This window comes from Plectropomus leopardus, chromosome 13, assembly GCF_008729295.1.
Source record: "Plectropomus leopardus isolate mb chromosome 13, YSFRI_Pleo_2.0, whole genome shotgun sequence".
Classification (NCBI taxonomy): Eukaryota; Metazoa; Chordata; class Actinopteri; order Perciformes; family Serranidae; genus Plectropomus; species Plectropomus leopardus.
Window position 1 is genome coordinate 15183502 of NC_056475.1, and position 12384 is coordinate 15195885.

At 39.2% G+C, this 12384-nt stretch overlaps 1 protein-coding gene across 2 annotated transcripts in view; it reads right to left on the reverse strand.

The window, feature by feature from the left end:
- Positions 1-12384, reverse strand: part of aff4 (AF4/FMR2 family, member 4) — a 39322-nt gene that overhangs the window by 14445 nt on the left and 12493 nt on the right. For both annotated transcript variants that reach the window (XM_042498618.1, XM_042498617.1), the window contains exons 2-5: positions 7308-7437; positions 2307-3110; positions 966-1004; positions 723-809 (exon numbers count right to left, since the gene is read on the reverse strand). In XM_042498618.1, coding sequence (XP_042354552.1) covers positions 723-809; positions 966-1004; positions 2307-3110; positions 7308-7433 — 1056 coding nt within the window. In that variant the 5' untranslated portion in view covers positions 7434-7437. The remainder of the gene's footprint in view (positions 1-722; positions 810-965; positions 1005-2306; positions 3111-7307; positions 7438-12384) is intronic.

Below are 12384 nucleotides of genomic sequence, written 5' to 3' on the forward strand. Positions count from 1 at the left end.
TTGATGTTTTTTTAATACTGCACAAGAGTGAATGAATAGTCAGCCTCTGCTATTTTGGAACTTCGACATCCTTCACCCTTTACTATCAACATGGTCATTTTTGTTATAGTTATTAATTTAATTATTACCCAGAGATCCAAATTAATAGTTTAGGGTATTTTATGAGGCTGATATCATTGATTAGCTATCATTTATCACTTTTTGGGAATGGTGCCCCATGAGATGATTTAATGTAAATTAACTCACATTATTTAAAATAACTAATCATTATTTTTAATAATTACTAATTATTTCTGATAGCCATTTTGGACATTTTCACAATTGGTGACCCTTTTTGAGGGAGAGTCCCAACAAATGAACCGATTTGTCTTTTCAGCCTTTTCCATAAAATGAGTATATTGAATCTGATAAAAAAACAATTCAAAGTAATTCAATTCAAAATTTTCCTCCCTGGGTTTATGGCTGTTTATACTTACATGCATTTAGTGAGATAAACATCAAAACTGGCTGAAAAGTACTTCTATCAGATTTAAGATTAATCAATAGTAAATCTCATGACTTTATAGATTCACGTAGCTGGCTACCAAACAAGCTTTCCCTAAATTAGTTCTGTTATGTAATGTCTGAACTACACATAAGCAATAAACAAATAATTAAGCCTTATTGGTACATTATGACAAAATATTTTGAAAAGTAAAGACAGAGACTGGTACACTCCTGACCTTGGTGGGGAATGGAAACTTGGAGGGCTCTGTTTTGCAGGGGGTGTGGATGGCTGTCAGCGGAGGGGGCCACGACTGAGTCATTTCCTGAAAGAAAGAGAAAAAATAACAGGGAAAAAATGTGAAAATTAGTTGTAAAGTGTGAGTAATGTGCATGCTATTTCATTGACTTGATCAGAAAGCTTTTCTCTGAATAAACTGTGGGCCTGACAGAGGGCCTTTTTAGCAACATTATATACGTACCTTCAGAATCTCATCGACACAGTTGGCGTCACCTGATCCCTGAAAGACAGAATCATCACGTTCAACACATGTTCATAAACAACATGATGTCAGTGCAGCAGGTGAGAGGCGGCTTCCATTCTGAGTGCCTTGAGTCACTTTACAGGCATTTTATGAGACCTAAGAGTTCACTGAGACCAAGTGTAACATGCTGCGAGGTAATGTATTCCAGTTATTACATCATTATGAATATACGCTCTGAATATAAACACTCCTCTGCCATTTTAACATTCTGCATGCAACCTTTGCTATAGGGTTATATCTTTACACGGTTCCCATATGTAACATATGTGGGTAAAACTTTTCCATGACTTTTAAAGGACCCATTATCTTTTGTTTTCCTGTCTGGCGTTTTTTCAAACATATCAGATTCAAACATGATTTCAGCTAGCTGGCACACATAAAGGGAGAGACGTGACGCTGGGAGAAAAAGGAGAAATGTACGTGATCATAAATCAAACGTCACACAGATGCACAGCAAAGCTACTTTACATCAACAGCTACAGAAAATATATTTTCCATTATCCATGGATGCTTACGGTAACATTTCATTTCATGAGACAAAACAAAATTCCATGACTTTTCTAAAACTTTCAATGATTTTTTAAATTTTAAAATTTTTTGGCTTATGTTCAGGTCATTTCCTCATACTTTATACTCATTTGTTGCAATTTTTGGGGTAAGCTCTAACTAGTTGCTCTTTGCCTTTTTCCCATTTTTGAAAGGAAATCAACTCAGTTTGCTTTTTTAAGGGTTATAAATTCCACGACTTTTAAAATCAACATGATTTCTTGGTTTGAAAACATGGGATGAAAACAATGAGCAACTAAGTAAGGTATGTCCTGCAAATTGCAAGAAATTTAGTAGTTTCCGAAGAATTATATTAAAAAAGCTGGAAATTATATATTTATATTTATGTCATAGAATTATACCTTTTATTGGGTTTTTGGGGTCATTTCCTTGTTTGTTCTTTTTTAAAAATTTACTTTTTTTTGCTTTTGCTTATTTTCCAGCAGTTTTCTTGTACTTCTTACTATTTTTTTTTTTTGCAAATTTTTAGGTAATTTCTTCTTGAGTTGCTCGTTGCCTTCTTCCCAATTTAAAGAAATCAATCCAATTTGCCCAGCTTCCAAAGGGTTAATAATTCTATGACTTTCCCCAGAACTTTCATTATTTTACTTATTCCATGATTTTTCCAGGCCTGTTAAATGTGATTGTGAACTGACCATTATTTTCCAGGTTTTGCGTGACTGTGGGGAACCTTGTTTTTAGTACAATGTAATCACAGAGAACACTACTCACCTCTACAGGCGCTGAGGGGATCTTGAGTTTGGACAGCGAGGCCTTGCTGTTGGACTTCATCTCTCCCATGGTGCTGCTGTGCGACTGGCCACTGTAGCTTTCTGCTTGTGAACTCTTGGGTTCTGCCGTTTCCTGGCCGTCCATAGGCCGCACATACGCTGTGGGCTTTTGCAGCATGGAGCCGGGTTTGGACATGAGAGACGGGGGAAAGGCTTGACTCGAGTGCTGTCCAGTGGGGAAGGATGTGTGAACCCGTGAGGGAGAGTCCCAGTTGGCCTCTCTGTCTCGTGGAGACTTGGAGCGGTAGCGCTCCTTGCTGTGATGCTGCTCAGCCGACAAGGAGCTCCGCAAGTGGCTGTTGCTGCTGGAGGAACTCAGAGAGCCCTTGACCGGACTTGACGTGTGTGACTTTGAGTGCTCTGACCCTCCGCTGTGTTTACTTGACTTCTTTTCCCGCACCTCCCCTCCGTGTCTTTGGCTACTGCTGCTGCTGCCGCTACTGCCGCTACCCCTCTGGCTGCTGTGCCCGCCCCCAAGTCCTGAGCGTTTCTGGGACTGGGATGAAGATCCACCTGCCGCAGGGCCAACAGGAGTCCACTTGCTGCTCTGGCTGCTGCCACTGCTACCGACGCCGCGCTGGTCCCCACCAAACAATGGTGGGCCCGATTTTTCCTCAGAGGAAGACGAGCTGTTCGAAGGTTTACCGCCAAGCTTTGGAATTGTGTCACCAATCGGTTCTTTCATCTCGTCGTAATTGCCCAGCATGCTCTGAATACGGCTTGACAGTTTATCTTCCTTGCTGGACTGCAAAGAGAAGCAGAGAAAGGGGGAGGGAGAGGTCGGGAAGAGGACAGTGTAATGATGAAGAAATTCTTTATTTTTTTCTTTTTAAAGACAGCCATAGAGAAAAAAAAAGACAGAAATCAGTGAGAAGAAAATAAAAGAGATAGAAATGAACAGAATTAAAGTAGAGAGAAGAGAAAAAGGACAGAGAGAATAGCCATAATGGGCACAGGTTCATCACTTAGGTTAATTGCTTTCCATCAAAAGCAAAAATGGAGAGAAAATGTATAACTTCAACAAAGAAAAAAAACGTAAAATATGCAATATGTGCATAACTGAAATGCAGATCTGACAAAAAAAGAAAACAAATCATATCCTAATCCCATGTGTGACCAGTTTTACATTTAAAATAATGGACTCAACATTGAGAAATAAATCGATTGAGCACAGAGATCAGCCACAGTCAGCTTGTTCAAACTGAGCTCCGATCAGTCCACACCCATATGTGTACACAGATAAGAGTCTACCCATTGCTCCAGCACAGAGGTTAATCAATCACTTTGAGGCCACAAGTTCCAGCCGACCTGCTTGCAATCAGCCCGTGACAGTCTGTGCAGAATATCCAGTTTCACATGAAACCTCAGACCTCTGTTTTGTTTGACAGATTCACACAGAGGGTGAGGAAACACAAGCCGTTATCTGTTGAGGGAAATGTAACTAGCTTGGTCATAACATGCACAGCACTACCTCCTGCTAGCCTGGCCTGGCTCACATGTGTGTTGTTCGTGTAGTGAAGAATCACTTATGGGGGTTTATTTCACGTTGTAGTACGAGCATAAATTAAGTGTTTTATTGTGATTGCATTAAATCTCCAGAAGAGCAGAGATACTCTCTGCTTTTTGTTAATACAAATACCTCAAAAGGCCAAAATTCTGGGTTATCACACACACTGGCACATATGCTGTTGGCTGATAAAAACTATGGAGTATAAAAAGAGAGTGCTTGGTAAATTAGAAACAGCTGAATCATTACACAGTTTGTTCAACAACCTCACTGTTTACAGACACATTGATTGCAACACTGCAGAGTGTGGGAAAAAACAAAATGCTTTAAGTACTTTAAGTATGGGCAATGTTAATACTGGGGTTGCACCAGTATAAGATTTTCATGGTACTATAATCAAATGAGAAAATATCATGGTTTCAAGGCATACGGTAGTACACAGTTAGTATTTCATTATCAGTTACAATTAGCCTTAAATGAATGAAAACAGAAGTTTTTGGGGTTTGAACAGACACTTTACTATGATTGAAACTTGACAACATTTTATTTTGATGGAACTATTTAAAAAGGCAGGAGAGGGGGGGAAGGAGATGCGCATGTGCAGGAGAGATTCTCCGTCTGGTTGAATTTTTTTCCCAGTACCCCAGATAAGTAAATGTGAGCAGTATGAAAACCGTCAACTTTATGCCGCAGTCTACCTTGAAAGTGGTATATCTTTGCAAACATAGTTAATACAAATTTACAGTACAATACTGTATATTGCAGCCATCTTGTCTTTCTCTGGAACATGTTTAGGGATTCTGGGCCTTTAACCAGACGAACCATATTCAAATTTTGGTTTCTGCCCCACAAGCAGTCCCTAGTACTGAAGTAGTACCTCCCTGCTAGCCAGAAACTAACCTTTCCAACACCACTCTAAACATCCCCTTTCCATGATAGTGAATTACAAAAGCACAAAACAAAGCAAAGTCAACAAAGAGCTAAGTCAAGAGACGTTGAAATAATCTTGTTATATAAGGTAAGACCGTTATTCTTTAGCCATCGAGCTCTTTAGCAGAAACGTTTGGTGGTTTGTGTTATTTTTCACTGATGCACAGTAAATATGTTAATTATATTATATTTTAACATTGGATTGTGTTGTTAATGTGCTAACTGGCTAACTAGCATCAAGACGGTCTTCTGATTTCCCTTTTGGAAAGACAATTACAAACGACCACCACCTGCTGGTATGAAGGGGTATTTCCTCTCATGCAGGCGCAGAATACGTGCCGGTTGGCCATCAGTTTGGTGTGTTCATGGACAACATTTGGGCCAAGACACAGCAACATGAGGCAACGCAGCAGGGGGCTTTGATCGTCACTAGTTCTCTGATGTCAGTTTGATGTGCCTGCGCCTTTAAGATGTCGTCAAAATGCTAGCATGAATCTGTGTAATGGATTTTTGATTTATTGACTTCTATCCTTCTTGCTTAGTTTGTGGAGCTATTTGGATCTTATTGCAGTCAAAATCAGGACAGCACTCCCAATTATAGCATTTTATTATTGCCACGAATTATAATAAAAATGTCAATAATAATAAAAATTCTATAATCAGAGCGCTGTCCTGATTTTGACTGCATTGATATCCACTTTGAGGATTCAGCACCCAGCCTCAAGTGAGTGAGCACGTTGTGTCTGTTTTTTGCTATTTGGACCTTGGCATAAATAAAAGAGCCTACTTAATAATCAATTTATATAATCACAATATGGATTTATATACAGTGTGTATGCACCTGATTATCAAATATGCCAAAAACACTTTGGTTTTCGATGGATAATTTTGTGCTCTTCATTCTGTGCAGCTGAGTGCATGAACTCAGCACCATAAAAATGTTACTGCCTTGCTGGTCTACAGCTGGGAGGCCACAGCTGCAGCTGCGTGCACACATGGCCTTTAATGCAGAACACAGTAAACTTCCACTTAGTGGAGCATGACAGAGGGGGGGAAAAAAGTCAAACTGAAGCTTACATAAGACTCAGACAAGCGGGAGACAGGAGATAAAAATCGTGCAAAACCCAGTGACTTAAACAGTGGGCCTTTTCCATGTTTTTTGTGCGACAGGAACTGCCGACAGAAAAACTAACATACACACTAAAATTATTTGCTTAAATTTTTATTATGCAAAGGTCAAGGACTTTTCCTTCTTCATAGACAGCTTTGTACCTTTCACTTTGTTGTGGTTCAAAACATGGGCCAGCACTCATCACTCACCTCTGGTCCTCTTTCTATTCCCAACCTGTCAGGATGCATTCCTCTCTGCCTCTTTGATGACTAACTCTAGCTAAGGAGAGCAGCCACTTACCTCTGCTCAAATCTGGTTAGTGGCAAAGATTAGACCAGTTCAGAGAACTCAGATCCTCTTTACAATTACACTGGCCGGGCGGGAGCTGGTTGTTGGCTGGCCTACATCTATGTGTGTCTGCGAGCACGGGAGGAAGACGTGATGGGAGGAAGCTGTTGTGATCTCATGTTTACCCTCTTCAGCTGCACTACAAAACAGCTAACCAAAGACAGGTGCTGTCAATTCAACTGACTCTTTTGTATCTTCTGCAGAGCGTGGGCCTTTGCGCACCAAGTCCATAGTTTTTGTATGCAGGTTTTCAATCCATAGGATAATTTCAAACTCAAAAATACATATTTGGTGTGCAAAAACTGTTAACTGCTAACTTTCAGACAGCTAACCTTTACTTAAGCCACAAAAAAGCATCTGTTTATGTTTTCAATACCTATGAATGATGCAACCACGTACTGTGTTGTACACAGATGAGCCGAACATGAAATACGTACATAAAAACATGAAATACGTCCAAGATCATCTTGATTAAAAGAAAAGACTGTCATTGTCAGTAGAGTTTGTCCAGTCACGTCACACATGAAAGGATTTATTTTAACCTGTAAAGCTCTCATTGCTCAAACTGTAAACAAAACCAAGACTGCAGGATCTTGAAGGACATAGTAAAAAAAAGGAACTTAAGCAAAAAAAAAACCTAAATTTGTCTTTTTTTAACTGATAAGTCAGCAAAAAATACTATATTCATAAACCCAAAACAAATGCAGGACTTTTTGGAGAACAACTTACCAACTTACAACAAAAAGGTTTTTTCAGACTGAAGCAAAGTAGGAATGAGGTCCCATAAATATACCATAGAAAGATATCAAAGGAAAAAGGGTTTCCACCTATGCCATAAGCTGAGCAATCTCCTAACAGCTTATCAAAGCCAGTAAAAAACCCAAAGGTTTAGGTGTTGTTTTTAAAAAAAAAGTGTTGACAAAACTGTATTAACACTAATGCTGCTGGCCGTATGTGTATTTCTCACTTCCTGTCACTGTTACAAATTCCTCTAAACTGACTAATCAATTAGTTGGAAAAACTGAATGCGCTGTAGGCAAACTTACCACTTTGTAGGGTTCAGGGAAGAGAGGTGAATTTGCTGGAAAGGCCTCTCCTCCTCCCTGCTGGATTTCTTGATTTCTCCTTTCTCTTTCTTTCATTCGGAGCACATTCCGGTCCTCACGGTTCATGTTGCTAATAAAGTAAACAGAACAACAAGAACAAGTCAACATAAAAACACACCCAGGAGAGACATTTAACAGACATCTCATCTTGCAGCTTTGCAGGGATGGCTACAAAAAAAAACACAGCAACATGAAAGTGATACGTTCATGAAAGAAACACCTGAGGAGTCTGAAAGAATTTCCTTAAAACTTTCTCTTGAATAGAGAGGGAACATAACTAAAAACACTGGCCCTTCAGTTTTCTTTCCTGCTATGAATTCTCAGTTTGTAAATAAATACCAACAAGCTCAAGTTTCCAACCATTTGACACACATCATAGTCAGGCTGCCATTATCTACTCGCTACTCTGAGTCAGTTTTTATGGTAAACCACAAACAGGACCATCATTAGCGAATCCCCACACATCCAGAACAGAGGGGAGCGCAGAGATGACCAGTGGAGAAAGTAGTCTCTAATAGGCTTAGACTGGTCTAGACAATGTGCAGTAGCCTACTTCTACTGCAAATAATCTGCTTGTACACATTGTCAATGTGAGGTTGTACCCAATCTGAAACTACTAACACCTATTTTTCAACATTGTCAAACTTGTCAGACCTTGAGAAGTTTGTTAACTACAAATTGTATGGTGGTTACCAAATGGAAAAGTTTGTTGTAAAGAGTAAACTGTGAAATCTAGGGATGTTTCTGAGGAATAATTTCTTTGTTATTTAGTAATCAGAAATTTGAACTTAAATTAGTCCTAAAGTAAGGAAACGCTCATGTAACAGTCAAATTGACCACAATTTAATCTATGTATTTATTATGTTATTTAAATTGTCAATCACATTCTTCACTAACCAAATTATAATTCAAATGCTGCTGAAATGTGTGGCACTTATCCTTCAAAATGTGACAGCAACTCACTATATAAAAGTTGATAAAATGCATTTATTTGTTTTCTTAATTTTCTATATTCTTCAGGGAAAACAGATCTTCAGGAGATGCACAAAACAGCATTTTTATTAGGTGAATGCAACTGCACAGCAAACAGTCTTACTGTTATCTCACTGTTAAAAAAAGTCATCAGAGTATGCATTAAGCTAATGTTATTTAGATGCCTACATGTAAAAAAAGGAGTTTAATATCAAGGTTAACTGACTTGCATATCTGGTGCAAATGAGCAACGACTTCTAATGGACTAAACAAATAACTGAACACATCCCTAGTGTAAGCATCACTTACACCACATGAAAACAACATGAAAGTCTTCTCGGGGATTGCATAAAAGTAAATCAGACTGTAGTTTGGATTAAGTCAACCTGCTGATAAACTGTTGCTTGAAGACAACAACTCCATAACATTCAGCTAAACAGACATCTCTGTCCAGATTGTCCCTCTGAGCACGTGTGTACTGCAAACATAAAGATAGACAGCTCTCTGAGGACAAAGAGACCATATAAGTGAATATATGCAGTCACACCAGAGAATCAGACAAAACCGAATGCACAAGTGTGAAATAAAAAGTGCATGCACTGCATGAGGACAAAACACAAGCATGTTAATGTCTTTTTTAACAAATGTTAAAACATTCACAGGAAGTTTCCTGCTGGATGCCACTTGGTATTAAAACACAAAACAAGCAACCAGCCTGACAAAAAGCACCAAGTTGTTTAACAGAAAGCTTTAAAAACTACAAACAAGCAAATTATCAGCCAGGCGTGTCGCTTCCCGGTCTAAGCCAGCAGCTTCAGGCTCTTCCAACGACAACAATGATTTTAAAGCTGTTGACAGAGTGGGACCATACAGCAACCACTCCTAGATTATAAACAAAACACAGAGGGGTGTTTTCAATCTTTACTTAGTATGAATGAAAAGAAGAAGACAGGACACTGATTTCACAGTGATAAAAGTAACGCTTCACAAAGGAAAGTCAAACAAAATGTGAAATGTAGACAAACTCGGCATCATGGTCAAGACTTAGTTGAATTCCCACTGCTCTTACATGAAAACTGGTGAGGATTATCAGTCACAGAGTAATGCTGTAGACTGCAAACCCTCCACATTTCTTTTAACAACTTCTGACTGCTTATGTGTAAGCTTATCAGTGAGTCTACATAGTAATTTGCTAACCAATGTCTCAACGAAGCCTTTGCCTGTTTTACATCATCAACAACACCCAACCATGAGTCATCCCTCATCACAGGCAACATGATTTACACACTATAGCTCAGGCTACATAAAACTAAGGCCCGGGGGGGCGACCAAGGCCACTGCAAACTGTGTGAGACACTCCATTAACACCAGTTTTATCAGCAGAGGAGAATGGAAGAAAACATTGTTTGGGCTATCCATCATCCAAACATCCAACAACACCCCAGTGTTATCATCTCAGGACTTTATTTAAACCAAGTTTAGACTATACATTGTCAAAAACTGAAACACTGTTAGGAGTAAGAGTGCATGATAACAAACCTAGTAAACCGACCGCTGATCTCCAAGTACTGACAACGAGTGTCTGCCACACACAGTCAACAGAGCAGAGAATTTACTCCTAGTAAATTCTGCTTGACGTTAGTCATTTTGAAGACTATCACCCAACTGACATGCATCATTTGAAGGTCTTTCGTGCTATAAATGTTGTCTTTGGTTTGAGAAAAAGCCAGTTTCATGCCCTAGGAAAGACATTTAGACAATTAATCAAACAAGATGATTATGTACCAAGAGTGCTTTTAGTGTGCTGGCACTATGTGTATGTAAATGAGCCTGCCGATGTCAGTTTTGGAGAGGGGCTGAATGTGTGAATGGCCCACTGTTAGCACTGTGCTAAATGGTCAAATGCCCCAGGCACAGAATCCTTTGTTAACACTGCTCATGTCCATTCTGCCCAACTAATTGACCCAATCTGTTGGTTTTTATTTGCTGAACAGGGGGTTACACCCTGTCGTACTGTAGCACAGTACTCTAGAAAATCAGCAGACAGGAGGCTCAAGTGTCTGTTATTAGTTTAAACAATACTGGAGCATAAATGTTTGTATTTAGGCTAATTTCAGCCAGCAGTCTGTTTTATTTTTGTGCCTATGCAACAGCAGAATAACTTTATTGAAAAGTTCTGTCTTTAATCAAAGTGCAAGGCTAACATATCCTCCATCTCCTTTGCCATTTTTTTTCAAAGATCACTCTAGTCCGTTTTACAGCAGAAAAAGTCATAGTATGCTTTTGGGTTTGAATAAATAACAAAGTGCACCATGTTACCAAATGGAAAAAAGAATGTGAGAAACTTGGCAACATCATGCAACCATGTGAATATGAACTGAGTCTCTGAGCACAACCTGTTCCTGAGTTGGCCTTTGACCAGCCTTAGAAGTCAAACTAGGTTAGATGTAGATGCCAACCAAAACCAGTTCAACAATACCTTTCTGTAAATATTCCAAACATGTCTTCAGAACATTTTTTTCTATTAATTAGGTGTAAAACCACAACATAAAGAGTTCTTGTTTAGAAGAATCATGACTTTGTGGATTCGTAAAAATGAATAGACCTATAGAAAGCCAACTTTTCTGAATAATCAAATGAGAGGATTAAAAGAACTCAAAGACACTCGTTTTAACTTGCTGAGTTCTGGAAAACTTTGAACCAACTGCACTTCTGTCTGGACTACAGGCTTCCTCATGTCAACACACTTGTATACTGTTTACAACAGGGTGGAGGGAAGCTACTGTGTGTTGAGGGTGGCTTAGCATCACAAAAGACAGTATCACAGAAAAACATAATCACTGCAAAAAAAATAAACATATGCAGTGGAGAAAGTTGTTCAAAAGGCCATGATGCACCAAGCCAATGGTTGGCTGTCAATGTTGGGCCATTAATGTGTGACATGTTGTAGTCTGTTGTCGGCTTTTTTCTCCAGCCAATTCAGCATGTTGGCTTGGTGTTGGGGATGGTGGAGCCCATCGATCTGATTAACAGTTCAGCGCACAATAAGAGAAACCAAATTGAGGGAAGTAAACAAAAAGCTTAAGTCAAGAGGGAGTGAGATTGAAACATACTTGACTACAAGGTAAGATTGACTTTTTTTGTTAGCTACTGAGCCCTTTAGCAACTTCTTGGCCGAGAAACATGCAATGTGAGGTGATGCAAAAGTCGACTGTTGTCGCCGCTGGTTCTTTGATGTTGGTTTGGTGTGTCAGGGCCTTAACGTGAAAGACGACGACTGCAGCATGGTGGAGAGGAAATTCCCAGTTGTAGTCATTATGCTCCAGAACCACCAAATGCCATATACACAGCATCACCAGCCTATTTTCAAAAGTAACATCTACTTTTTAAAGTCAGGCATTGGGGGATTTTGTTTATCAGTTTAAGAGGGCACAATTAGGTACATCTCTTATTCATTCCTGGGGGAATAACAAGTACTGCAGGCTGTAAAAATAATGGTGCATTTTCTTTAAACGGGGCATTCAGAATTTCAGAATTCCTGCATTCCCAGTTAGAAATTTTAACTGTAACACCCTCTGAAGTCTGATTTCCAACTCGGAAAGTAGCAGGAACCTCACCAACCAGGACTACAAATACATACATCTTCAGTGGTAAAAACTTTTGTAATTCAATCTTTATTAGCACTTCTGTGCTATTTGTGTCACATTAAATCAGTTATACACACAGTGCTATTCAACTTCTGAGGACATGCTGCTATAGTCATTATATGTGCAAAATACAGTGTAAAGAATTGTTATGAACTGGCAATGCCAACAATGGCTAACCGGGCTATAACTGATAATGCTAACATACTAGTTTTCCAACTTATTGTACTGGAGCACGGTCAACTTGAGTTTGACATCAGATGTGATGCAATACCCACAAATTGAGCTGCAATTTAACCTGAGGTGCACTGGAAAACAATGCACTCTTGCCTTATCCTAATATCAGTCCAGTTTGGGAAAAACGCAGAACAAGTAATTTAATTTATACTTAACAGGTTTTA